Source organism: Pelecanus crispus, chromosome 3 (genome assembly GCF_030463565.1).
Source record: "Pelecanus crispus isolate bPelCri1 chromosome 3, bPelCri1.pri, whole genome shotgun sequence".
NCBI lineage: Eukaryota > Metazoa > Chordata > Aves > Pelecaniformes > Pelecanidae > Pelecanus > Pelecanus crispus.
The window spans coordinates 22,136,481-22,150,546 of NC_134645.1; the positions used below are offsets into that span (position 1 = coordinate 22,136,481).

The following is a 14,066-nucleotide window of genomic DNA, read 5'->3' on the forward strand; positions in this document are numbered from 1 at the left end:
GGTAGGGTAACAAAGAAAACCCTTTGATCATGAAATCTGGCCATGTAACAGGAATAAGTCTCTTTTCTCACTCTTCAAAAGTTTTACTTCTCTGAACTGTTGCATGTGGTACTGCATTTTAGTTTGGAGAGCTCTGCTGCTCTGGATCTGTATTAAATACAATTTTAAACAGAATAGTTATCAGGGGGTTTTTGTTCTTATTCTTTCATTGATAGTTTCCCCAAAGAAATAGAGCACAATTTCTTAAAGACTATGATCATTTTATGATTCAAAAAACAAAGGCTCATTCCAAGAGTTGGGAGCCTTGATTCTATAATAACTTTGTGTGACACCCTTGGAAAAAGTTACTTCATTTCTTGGTAATATCTCAGTTTTCCCATCAGGACAATTGTATAACTAAATAGGAAATTGATCCTACAATAGCTTCTCATGGTTTTTGTTCCCACTCCGCAGTGCAGCCAACAAAATGTATATTTTCTTGAATATCCTAACTAATCAGGCTACAGGTCATTTCAAATTATTATATAGAAATGTTTTATATTAAAGACTTTATTGTCAGATACTTTTCTCAAGAATTCTTTTTTTATTTCATATTTTTACTTCTAATAGTTGAAATTTTCAGTACACATTGTAACGCCTTAATCTTTGTGTCCCGTAGATAGCTACAAATTCTTATTGATCTGTGTCATCACCTTGGCAGGACGAACTCTGCTGGAAAAGCTCTTCAGCCAGCAGGAAAATGCACCACAAGAAGAAGCAGAAAAACTATGTTCTCGCATTATTGCAATGGGCCTTTTGCTTCCGTTCACTGACTGCTTCAGAGAACCATGTAATCAGAGTGCCCAGCAAAGCACACCCACGTTTGATGTAAGTACTGAAAAAGTTATCTTTTGTCTGTTTTGCCAAGCAGGACATGATTTACCAATGGCTTATCAGTCCTGAAAGAGTTCTGTTAGTCCTTTTAATGAAAATTGCCCTTATGAGAGTTGCCAGCTATTTCTCTGAGCTCAGGTGTGTACACTTTTGTGTCCTGGTAAGCGTAAGTTTTAAATGGTTTTCCCATAACTTGATTTCTTAACTTTTTAACTCATAACTTAGTCTGCTATACTGTTCTTTACCTGTTGTTTTTATTAAGTCTTTTTCTTTGAATCAAAGCGCTCTGTAGGACTACCAGCATTTCAATCCAACAGCTGCTTCACCAAACATATAAATTAAAGGAACAACAGAAAACAGCATGTCACAAAACTTTGCAGAAACCAAATGGGATGCCTATGCTAGATAATTTTTTCCTCCTGAAAAGGATTTTGATACAAAATAGCACAGAGGTCAGTGCAAATTTGCTGGCATTCCACCTACAGTGTTATCTGTGCCTTTGGGCTGTCTAGCCAGAGTGCTGTAGAAATCGCCTACCATACTTTTCCTTCCTCTTGGATAATGAATTCAACATTAGGATGTCTTTCTGTTGTATGATACTATACAACCCGTGAAGTATTATGAAGAACTTATTTTTATGAACCTTGCCATTAAATTTTATCTTTGACACTTCTTTGTACTGGTTTATGTGACTGAAGGGTTTTTCTCTTCACTAATTCACACTAACCTCAAAATAATGTACAAATGTTAACTAATTTACTTAATACCTTACTGGTATAGTTAAGATCATACTTATTCTACACATTAAGCTGAAGCTAGGTTAGAAATACTCAAAAAGTGATTGGCATAGATATGAGAGAACATGAATCTTTCTAACTCTTTAAATCTTTCTCATCTTTCCTGAAGAACAGTTTAACAAAACTGGTGAAGGGAAAATGGGCAGAATAAATTTGTCCGATGAATTTTTAAAACAAACAAGCTTTCCTAGATAACCTAGCTTATCTACAAAATCATTCCGTGGTCCCTGTAACAATATTCAACCTTTATGTTTTTTTAAGAAAACAATGTTTAAAATATTTTCAAACTGTTTTTCAAAATTAATTGAAAAATGAGATGTGACTATAAAACTGAGTTCAGGCAACTTAAAATCACATACCATCTGAAAGTGTTTATGGTTAAATATATTAAAAATACTCAATATACTAAATATACTCAAAAAGACACATTTCTTATTTTTCAGGTTGTTTAAAACAGTCTGGCAATGTTTTCAGTTCTCCTGGTTTTACCATATATTCAGCTAATCTCTTCTTCTTAGGGTATTGAATACAATGTTCTTTTTTAAAAAGTTTCTCCTCACTTATAAACAGATTTTATCAAATTAAAATTTTGGAAAGAAGCAGAAGAGGTTCTTTTGTTAACTAGTATACCATGCTTTGTCTGAGTAAGAGAACTATTCTAGTTATCTTTTGTTGACCATATCCAACAGGATGGACTTTCTGAAAAGAAACAGTAGGCTAGCCTAGTGCCATGTGAACAGCATGTCAAAGTCAGCAATTTAAGATGTTGCTGGCTTAGCGGTGATCTTAATTTGGACTATCAGTAAGCCACAAATGCTTTGTTACCATTTTTCTGGTTAAGTCCCCTAAATAGATCATGCTCCTGTAAAACAATTTTGGAAGTGGTGTAAATCCCTATGTATGTGTATGCAACTAGTGGTGCATCCTACTTCAAAGGAATGTACATGTCTTGAACAGTAGGATCTCAACAAGTGAATTTCACATGGCACAAAGGTGAGAGCTGCTGCTATTGAGTTTGGGAACATGTTTCTGCTTCAGCCTTGGTGACCACAGTACAGGAACACCTACCTGTTTTTTCATTATATGCCCTACAAGAGTGAAAATGTTTAGAACTTGCAGTATAAACTCTAGTAGCTGAGAACTTTCAAAACTGGGCTTCTCCTAGCTGATTTTGCTTCTTAGAGTAAATAAAATATCTTACAGAAAATAAATGCTAATAGTTATGTAAGGAAATGGAACAATTAACAATTAATGTGAAAAAACTTATGGTGATGTTGTATATTACTTAAAAAAGGACATGTAAGATCTGTGACTTGTGTTGCCTCTTGCATCTCTCTCCATGTCTTTGCTTTTTTTCTTATTTAGATTTTCTTTTCTTTTCTTTTTCTAATTCATTAGAGCAGGATTTTAATGTTGTTCTAACCATTGATTTCAAAGGCAGAGGAATTAGACTAGCCTTAAGTAATACTTATATTTCACCCATCTAGAATTAGGAGATACATCATCTTTGACCTTATTCCAAAATTGGGAGCACAGCCAGTCCCATTTTCTTTCTTCATCTCTGAGTTCATCAGATGTGCTCCCAGTTTCATCCTGGATTGCCTCCAGCTTGGCTGATGTCCTTTTCACTCAGTTGAAACTGCCATCAACAAAGCTGCTGTAACCCTGTCCTGGTCCCAGCCAGGTTTGTCTGCCACCTCGTTGTCCTTCCTCCCTGCTACATCCAGCTCTGGTGCTTGCTTGTTCCTTAATGTTACTCATTTTGCTGGCTTGATTTTTGTCTTAGTCTGGTTCTTATAAAGTCTCTTAGGTCACTCCTTTAGCATGTTTTTTACAGAATTGCCAACTTTTTTCCCCGCTAATATCGTTCCTTGAATCCCTCCTTTTCTGCTTTTGTGACTGATCCCATGTATTTCTGAGCTTTAACTTACTATTTTTTTTTACATTGAATAAAATCCATTATTCCCTTTTTGCTTAAGTGTGGTCCCACAGACTTTGTTTTTTGAAGATGTTAGGTTACAGTTTATGAAAATAACTCAGTAAGTTTTGTGCACTCTATGATCTACTGCTCATGGCTTGAGGTGAATATAAACAGATTATTTAAAAGTCCTATTCTCTCACTCTGATCTCCTTTTCTGGATGTCCTCCAGTGAATTTAATTTAATGTGGCTAATGCTGAACTCTCTGCTGTCTTGAAAATGTTTGCAATTGCGCACTCTGATTATATTCACATCTTCTTTATTACTCATGCCTGGTGGTCACCTCTAGTTCTCCCTGTCTTACACTGCATATCCAAATCTTGTATCTGTTTTTTTCAGTAACACACAAGAGATCTGAGTTTGGTTTTTTTTTCTTTCTCCCAGTATGTTCCAGGCTTCAGTGTGGGCCTCTGCCTCACCCCATTAAATAATTGTACACAACCTCTTTTACTTTTCTCACTGGATCCTATTTCTTTCTCTTCCACACTGACTGCAATTAGGCAATGCATTAAGAGTAAAGACAACTTTCACACTTCTTGGTTTCTTGGCATAGTTTTGTAATGGCTCCTGGAAGCCAGTTTAAATTAAATTCTTAGCACTTGTATGTCTGGTGTAGGTTAATGCTTTGTGGATGTGATGCTTACTCCTTTGTTAGTATACGGCAAACATGAAGGACAGACAAATACCCAATGAAAGCATAAATGTTCACAGAACTAGCAGCTGTCATCACGTTTATGCTAAGGATGATGTCTAGTTTTCAGAGGCTTATAACTTGGACAGATTTTAATTAAGATTGGAAATGACATATTCCTGAAGTATCTCTGACATTTTTGTTAAATTTCAAATCATAGTCCAAAGGATAGAAACTTTAAAGCTGTTTTAAGAACTTAACGAGAAAACTTTCATGTCCTATCTTGGCCCATTTTATCAATTACTTCTTTTCAAAACACATTGTGGCAGATGCCCAGAATAAAAGATTAGTCTGGAAAAAAAAAAAGTTGAACAAAGCCTTAAAAGTAACAGAAGTAGACAGGGTTGGGATTTTTAGATGTTTGGTGTTGAGAAGCAGTGGAAGCTTTCACTAGAGCTCTTCTTACCTCCTGTTCTTATAATGTAAAGAGTATCTTAAAGAATAAGTAAATGTATAGTGGCAGATTTGCTGTCTAGAAATATGATGCCCTTTTTGTTAATTTCCTGTCTCCTGGAGAGGCTGCTAATTATTGTCCCATGGACATCATGACTTCTTACTTGTCAGGCTATCTTTACAGCCTTTCATTCTTCTGCTAGTATTTTATAAAATAAAGAAAGAGGTGTTAAAAATAAATTTTAAAAAAAAAAAGTTGTCCAAGCAAGTAAATGTATCAATTGTAGAAAGATAGATTAGCAAAAGCCTATTCAAAGAATGTTCTTCAAAAAATCGCGTGCCTTTTGAATAACTATTGCCTGCTTGCCTTTTAAATTTTTCCCTTTTTAACAGTTGTAACTTGTTCAAGAGGGCTTCTAAGTTTCAAACTAAGATAAAATATCCTCTGACCGAATGATATGTAAGAAATTAATGCTTTGTGAAAAACTCTGTAAGTCCCAAATGACTGTGTCATGTTATTAAATAACCATATTTCTGTAGTGCAGGTGTAGTCCTAAGATTTTTAGCATGTTACCTCATTATATTATCCTATTAGAGTAAAATAAACACAAGGCTGAGCTGGCTGAATAGCAAGAATGTAATCACAGGCAAGTTTTGCAGCCACCTGTTGGTGGATCACAATTTTCAACAAATAAAAATCTCATCTCCTGCTTAGCTCCTCTGTTAGTGATGTCTCACAGAAGGTAGAAGATGGCTATCTTTGGAGAGCCATCAGTAATGTGTATAAATTATACACATTTGCATTAGAATTTAAACCATTCATACACCAAGCTGGCATTTTCCTATCAATGCAAGACAACTTTATTTAGCTTCACTGTGCTATTAAGAAATATTGACTGTACTTGGTGTTTGCATTTTATCCAGTATTGCAATTACAACACGGTGTGGATGTCTAGTCCCTAATTATGACTTACTATTCCAGATTTTCCAGTTCACACTGTGCAGTCTTAAGCTATGGGCATTTTTTTCCTTTCATAGCAGATTTCTGCTTTTTTTTCCGACAGGCTTTCCAAGTAGTTTTGTCTGGTGTTCCTGAACATTAGGTTTAAAACACTTAAATGATTTTGTGATAGAGGCTTTCTATTATCATTTTGTAAGTGCTTTTGAGAAGAAAACTGAGCATACCTTTGTATCCATACTATGCTCCTTGTTTGGGGAACTTAATCTCTGCTGCACACTGAAGGGTCCAACAACTACTTTTTTCATGTGTCAATAACCAGCAATATCTTCTTCCATATGTTTCTGAAATGCACACTAAGCTTTCATCTTTCTTTAGTTCTGGTGTCATTTTGATTGGGCTAGCTCTCTTTACATGTTTTTCAGTGCTTTTATTGAATGCTGTTACTGTGTTGAGTAGTGCTGCTAATAATGCCTTATAGAGTCATAGAATTATTTAGGTTGACAAAGATCTTCAAGATCATCAAGCCCAACCATTAACCTAGCACTGCCAAGTCCACCACTAAACCATGTCCCTAAGCCCCACATCTACATGTCTTTTAAATACCTCCAGGGATGGTGACTCAACCACTTCCCTGGGCAGCCTGTTCCAATCTTTGACAACCCTTTCAGTGAAGAAATGTTTCCTAATATCCAGTCTAAACCTCCCCTGGTGCAACTCTTGTCCTATCACTTGTTACTTGGGAAAAGAGACTAACACCCACCTCACAACAAACTGCTTTCAGGTAGTTGTAGAGAGCGATAAGGTTTCCCCCCAGCCTCCTCTTCTCCAGGCTAAACAACCCCAGTTCCCTCAGCTGCTCCTCATCAGACTTGTGCTCCAGACCCTTCACCAGCTTTGTTGCCCTTCTTTGGACACACTGCAGTACCTCAATGTCCTTCTCGTACTGAGGGGCCCAAAACTGAACACAGTCTTCGAGGTACGGCCTTACTAGTGCCGAGTACAGGGGCACGATCAGTTCCCTGCTCCTGCTGGCTGCACTATTTCTGACACAAGCCATGATGCTGTTGTCCTTCTTGGCCACCTGGGCACACTGCTGGCTCATGTTCAGCCAGCTGTCAACCAGCACCCCTAGGTCCTTTTCTGTTGGGCAGCTTTCCAGCCACTCTTCCCCAAGCCTGTAGCGTTGCATGGGGTTGTTGTGACCCAAGTGCAGGACCCGGCACTTGGCCTTGTTGAATCTCATACAATTGACCTCGGCCCATCGATCCAGCCTGTCGAGATTCCTCTGTAGAGCCTTCCTACCCTCAAGCAGATCAACACTCCAGCCCAACTTGGTGTCATCTGCCAACTTACTGAGGGTGCACTCAATCCCCTCGTCCAGATCATTGATAAAGAACTGGCCCCAGTACTGAGCCCTGGGGAACACCTTGATTTATAAATTATTTCAGCATATTCTATAATGAAAGAGCCCAATGGACATCTTCTGGATGGTGTCTTTACTGTGTTATAATGTGATTTTATACATAGGCATGTTTGACAGTTTAACATAGGGACTGCCCCTTGCCTGATTTGTAGTTATGATGCCTGACTATGATGCCTGTCATCCATTTCTGAAATAACACTTCCATAAGGAAGCAGAGTGCCAGACAGCATAAATGGGACATGCTATAAAAATGGCTGGTTTCTTATTATCTCCTGGCCACCTGTGGTGATGCAAATGCTTTTTAAGGAAATAAAGACACTGCTTTCTTTCTGCTGAGTAGTAGCAGACAGTGGGACTTTGCAGGTCAGCTGGAAGAGGAGCTAGTGACGTGAAGACTTTACTTAATTTTAAGTTATTTGCACTGTTTACACCAGTCTGAAAATTAGTAGTTAAACAGATTGCAGACAGACTCCTTTCTCAGAAGTCAGAGAGCCAAAATACCAGTGATCAGTTTCCAAAAAGCAACTTTCCCAAGAATTGAGTTCAGCTAGGAGAACTTCTCTTCCAAACTGCAGCACAAAGCTGGCAACAATGCAGCATTTCTTCAAGCATGCTTTCAGTGCTCAGGAATAAAACGCGTAAGGCTGAATGTAGTCCCATCTTAAGAAATTTGTCACGGCAGTATATTGGGGTTCAGTAGCAAATAAGACTTTAAAAGTTAACGAGTGAAAATTGTGGAATAGAGCAGAGAAAACAGGTTGTTAATCTGCTGTCTTAATCTTTGTTTGTCATGTAGGTTACCATGGCAGTTGAGTTTGGCTAAATCAAAGCCCTCATGTCTCCTCTTCCTTTTCCATTGCCCAATCGCACTTTGTGACACTTTGTCTTTTGTGGTGAGCAACTCTGAATATTCCTGAGAGTGGTAAAATGGAAACAGTTGGATGATCACTTGGCTGAAGTATTCCTGTTATGCTGTTTCCCTGCTTCCTTTTTTTTAATTGCATATTTATTTTATAATTGTTACATCTGGCCGTGCAGTCTTTTAGCCTTCTCTTTTTCTTTTTTCTTTTTCTTCCTCCTTTCCAGTTACTTGTGGTGATGCTACTGTATACACTTGCAACTGACGCATTTTATATGTAGGATGTTGCTAGGTTTTCATGGTGCTTTTTGCAGACAACATTGCTTACCTGTTTGTTATTCTGAAGAACTACTTCAAGAGGCACATGCTGGATGTTAGGTTAACACCATCTCTTTAAAATTTTCAAAATCAATGTGTATAGGGTGAAGGTGGTGGTCACCCTGTCACCTCAAGAGATCTTTATATTTTATGACTTTCTGTACATTATTTCACTTTCTTAAGAATGACAGTCATAACACAGTGCCTTTTTTCCAGTTTGGAATTGAGAATACAGTGAGTGTTGAATTTGTATATATTGCATGTCTCTGTTTTCAAAAGGAAGTTTTTACAGTAGTAATAATCACCTTTTCAAATGGAATAGAGGTGAAAGGAACTTTCTAATGAAACAGATTTCTTGGGAAAATTCAAATTTGCCAGAATCCGAACTTACTGCAGAACTGTGTCAGTGTAAGTGAAAACAACTCCTGATGGAGAAGCTTCTTGCCTCAGCTTGGAATTTCTGGAGAGAGTGAATGAGAAAGGATACACCATCAAGTGGTCTAAATAATAGCTGATAACCTAGTGGTCTTGGGATGTCATCTTCCAAGTGGGAGTTCAAGTCAGATGTGTAAAGAGGCTGGATCTTGAGGTCCTTCTGTTTCATAGAAGGCTAGCCACTGTTCCCTTTTCTAAGGAGAGTTAGTTGTAAGCTCACCAGTTCAACCTATTCGCTACATTAAATGTAGAATTTATTGGGGAATAGAAAGACCAAGACAATAACTCTGGAACTGAATGAGAATAGATGTGGAAATCTGAAATTTAATTTCCTGATTTCCTTTCCCTATGAGGGTCCTAACTACAGGGCTATTGGCTCTGTTGGCCTCTCATATCCCAGGATATGATGTTGAATCCTGAGCAAAGTTTGATGGGATCAAGCAAGTTTGTTCTGTTTTGTTGAGGAGGTTGAAGTAATTTCATAGGAAAGAAATGTTTCATGGGTATTTTTGACACTTGAAGTGTTTTTAAATGAATTGTTGAGGCATGTCAGTTTTCTGAAAAGAAAAAAAAAATCACTCAAAGTGCTCATGCATCAAATTTAGTTCATGATGATAAAGTGCTATTTCAGCCATATATTATGGTATTATGACTGACTTGTTTTTCAGCCTTGGAAGACATCTGTGCTCACTAGTACAGCCATGTTTAACCACTGCTCTGGTTCTGTCAGTCGTCAGACAGAGCTTTGTTACTGAACCTCTCAAAAAGTAAACCACTTTCCCCATTCTTGATAGTATTGATTTCTTTATTTTAAAAGCTGCTTAAAATAAAGCAGTCTCCTGCTGATAAGAGCATTTTGAGGTAGTCTGTCTCTAATTTCTCAAACTAAAACCTTGCTTGTCCAATTAACTATTTATATGCAGTGGGAACATGCAATGGGCTTTCTTTCATTTTAGAGCTTGTATACTTAGTATATTAGAATGATTAAACTTCCTGAATGGAAAAAAAAATTCCTTCAATGCACTTGACACAGTCTAAATGACAAGCAGTTATATACAAACATGGAACAAGCTCTTTGGAGCGCTGAGCCTGGAAAACACCTTCTGAGTCAGAGTCCGGTCCCTGCTTATCACAAGTACCATAAAATGTAATTCCTCTGTGAGTTTATCTAGTTTCATCTTAAATGCAGTTATACTTCTTTCTCTCCCCACTCTTCCAGCTCTTCCCATTGGAAGGCTGTCCACATCCAGACTGATTTGATGAGTAGGAACCTTCTTGTAACTACCACTCTGTGTTTCCTCCAGGCCCATTTAATACCTGTATACCATGTCCCTGGACATGCCAACCCTTCTATCCTCCCCTCTTCAGAATAACTTTGAATGTTTGGGATTCTAGTGAAAAATTGTTCAAGTTTACTATTTGAAAATAAATGCCCTGCAAGATAGGGCCTGATTCCATCATGGCTTAACACAGGAGCCATCGGGGAAGCTAGTACCAGTTATCATAGAATGCTTGCTTTGGGTTGGAAGGGACCTTTAGAGGTCATCTAGCCCACCCCCCCTGCAGTGAGCAGGGACAGCTTTAACTAGATCAGGTTGCTCAGAGCCCCATCCAACCTGATGTTGAATGTTTCTAGGGATGGGGCCTCTACCACCTCTCTGGGCAACCTGTGCCAGTGCTTGACCACCCTCATTGTAAAAAATTTCTTTCTTTTGTCTAGTCTAAATCTATTCTTCTTTAGTTTGAATCCATTATTCCTTGTCCCATCACAACAGGCCTTGTTAAAAAGATTCTCCCCATCTTTTCTGTAGGCCCTCTTTAAGTACTGGAAGGTTGCAATAAGGTCTCCTCGCAGCCTTCTCTTCTCCAGGCTGAACAATCCCAACTCTCTCAGCCTGGCTTTGTAGGAGAGGTGCTCCAGCCCTCGGATCATTTTGGTGGCCCTCTTCTGGACCCGCTCCAGCAGGTCCATGTTCTTCTTGTGCTGAGGGCCCCAGAGCTGGACGCAGTGCTCCAGGTGAGGTCTCACCAGAGCAGAGTAGAGGGGCAGAATCACCTCCCTCGACCTGCTGGCCACGCTTCCTTTGATGCAGCCCAGGATATGGTTGGCTTTCTGGGCTGCAAGCGCACATTGCCGGCTCATGTCCAGCTTTTCATCTACCAGTACCCCCAAGTCCTTCTCCGCAGGGCTGCTCTCAACCTCTTCATCTCCCAACCTGTACTGATAGCGGGGGTTGCCCCATCCCAGGTGCAGGACCTTGCACTTGGTCTTGTTGAACCTCATGAGGTTCACACAGGCCCACCTCTCCAGCTTGTCCAGGTCCCTGTGGACGACATCTTATCCTCCTGGTGTGTCAACCGCACCACTCAGCTTGGTGTTGTCTGCAAACTGGCTGAGGGTGCACTCAATCCCACTGTCTATGTCATTGATGAAGATGTTAAATAGCACTGGTCCCAGTACGGACCCCTGAGGGACTCCACTTGTCACCGGTCTCCATGTGGACATCGAGCCATTGACCACTACCCTCTGGATGCGACCATCCAGCCAATTCCTTATCCATCGAATGGTCCACCCATCAAACCCATATCTCTCCAATTTAGAGAGAAGGATGTTGTGGGGGACTGTGTCGAACGCTTTACAGAAGTCCAAATAGATGACATCCATTGCTTTTCCCTTGTCCACTGATGCAGTTGCTCCTTCCTAGAAAGCCCCTAGGTTGGTCAGGCAGGACTTGCCCTTGGTGAATCCATGCTGGCTGTCTTGAATCACCTCCCTGTCCTCCATGTGCTTGAGCATAGCTTCCAGGAGGATCTGTTCCATGATCTTCCCAGGCACAGAGGTGAGGCTGACGGGTCGATAGTTCCCAGGGTCCTCCTTTCTTCCCTTTATAAGAATGGGCACAACATTCCCCTTTTTCCAGTCAGCAGGGACTTCACCTGACTGCCATGACTTTTCAAATATCATAGAGAGTGGCTTGGCAACTGCATCAGCCAATTCCCTCAGGACTGTGGGATGCATCTCATCAGGTCCCATAGACTTGTGCACATTGAGGTTCTTCAGGTGGTCTCGAACCTGATCTTCCCTTACAGTGGAAGGGGCTTTACCCCCCTGGTCCCCATCTTTTGGTCCATAGACTCAGGAGGGGTGAGGAGAGAGGTTGTCGGTGAAGACCGAGGCAAAGAAGTTGTTGAGTACCTCAGCCTTCTCCTCGTCCGTTGATACAAGTTCGCCTTTCTTGTTCATTAAGGGGTGGTACGCTTTCTTTAACCTTCCTTTTCTGGTTGATATACCTGTAGAAGCCCTTCTTGTTATTCTTTACGTCCCTTGCCAAATTCAGCTCCATCCTCGCCTTGGCCTTCCTGACATCCTCCCTACACAACTGGGCCGTTTCCCTGTATTCCCCCCAGGACACCTGTCCCTGCTTCCACTGCTCTAGTGTAATTAACTCTAGTGCAAGAAATTTTACTAAGAAAGTACCGCTAATGTGCTTCCCCCATCTACTGCTGTGCTGAGCTGAAGAGCAGTGGCTACTCCTGATAGCAGTGTGCCTCTGTACTGCCCCACCTTTGCCATCTCACCACGCATGATCTGACTGTGCTCCCCCCGCCTCCCTTTTATTGCTGTTTCAACTCCATCTCTTGTACCTCTTTGAAGCATTTCTCACAATGTCTGTCTTTGTCATGACAATCCAGAGATAAACAGTTGATTAAAAACTGAAGTGGTGTTGAACAGAAGGTTGTATTACCTGCATACCTACAGGAGCAATACAGCTGCCAAAAGCATAGGTTCAGGTTGCACATTATATTCCTACAGTGGGGGATATACTAATCTGTAATTCAGCCTGTGGCCTGGGGAACAAACCTAGTCTCTCTGTGTGAAAAATGTGTGACCCCTTTGCTGAAAGCTCAAGGTCCACCAGTATGCCTTCTGATGTTGGCTGCAGATCTAGCTCATGGCCCTCTTCTGGGTCTGCCAGCCTCTTTCTATATGTCATTTACTAGAGGCCCTTACTTTGAGGAGCCTACAGCATTGGCTTCAATCTTTAAAGATTAGCAGGAAAGCATACATTTAGCTCAAGCAGTGAAGGAACATAATTAATATTTAATATATTATGTACCCAAAAGGTAATACTGTGGTACCCCTAGAATGAAAATTTGTTACAAAAAGCCATTCTTTGTGCCTACTGAGAGCTGGCTGTGAAGAGAGTGAGTTAAACTGCAGACCTGACTCTCTGTGACTCTATTCTAAACACTGGCATCTATAAGTGGTAAAATGTCTATTGATTAGGTAACATCAGACCCTGCAGGCAGTTTGCCTCGCCCATGTGCGAATGCTCTGCAGTTTTAAGAACCAGTGGAAAGTGCTGTGCAAGGATGTGTGGAAACGAGAACTCTTCTTGACATCATGTTTAGTGCACTGGACTCAGACAGCTTTAAGCTTTCAATGTCTGCCCAGAAATGAGTCTGAATAAATAAGATTGGGATCATTTATTACAGGGATATATATATTTTTTTTTCCCCCAAAAGAAGTGCTTTAAACACTAAATAGTGGAGTCTGAGGAAGATGAAGTGGAAATTCCAGATGTATTCAAAGCTTGATCACGGTAAGAGTATTCACTGGCTGTACTTACTATGATATCTAGTAAAAATTGCCTCTGAAATGAAAAGATCAAACCAAAAAAAGTTGGATGTAGAAATCCAGGCTTGTGGATGCTTGTATTACAATTATTAATGATAAAAGCAAATCTGGATTTTTTTTATTTGGATTACTTTGTTTCTTTTGCTCGAATAGTACTTCAACATCATAAAATTAGCTGCATATATCTTTCTTCAAAATGTTCTAATAATCATGCAAATTTGTGGCATTATCAGATTTGGAAAAGGAGATATGAGACGGGTTAGTGTATTAACTGACAAGGAGCTAAAGACAAAAGATGTGAAAAGGATTAGATTTTGGACAGTGTCTTGAGTGAGTAGGAATTAGGACATTCACATGATTCATCTCTTTTGAAGGGCACGAAAGTGGAGTCAGGGTTAATCTTTTCCTATTTTAAGTGTAGTTTATGGACTATCAACTTGAAGTCCAGACCTTCAGACTACCTTTCTGTCATGAGGGTTTTTCATATTTTAAATTGTGTTTATAAATTTGCAAGTAATCTGAATGTAGCTGTTGTTAAATACCTTATGTGTTGAACATAGGTCCATTTTTGTTGTAGTGCAAGTTTTGCATTTTTGCAAGTTTATGTTTACCTCTGTAAATTTCTATTACATTATAAGTCTATTCCATCATCCTTCTCTATGTTGAATAGTGAATGAAAAGAATCCCAAACCCAAAAA

General features: G+C 39.7%; 1 protein-coding gene across 1 annotated transcript in view; it reads left to right on the plus strand.

Moving 5' to 3' along the window:
- The window catches only part of FMN2 (formin 2), a 165,462-nt gene that overhangs the window by 18,969 nt on the left and 132,427 nt on the right, over positions 1–14,066 (plus strand). Inside the window, exon 2 of the mRNA XM_075706918.1 lies at positions 659–867. Within this exon, the coding sequence (XP_075563033.1) occupies positions 659–867 (209 nt within the window). The remainder of the gene's footprint in view (positions 1–658; positions 868–14,066) is intronic.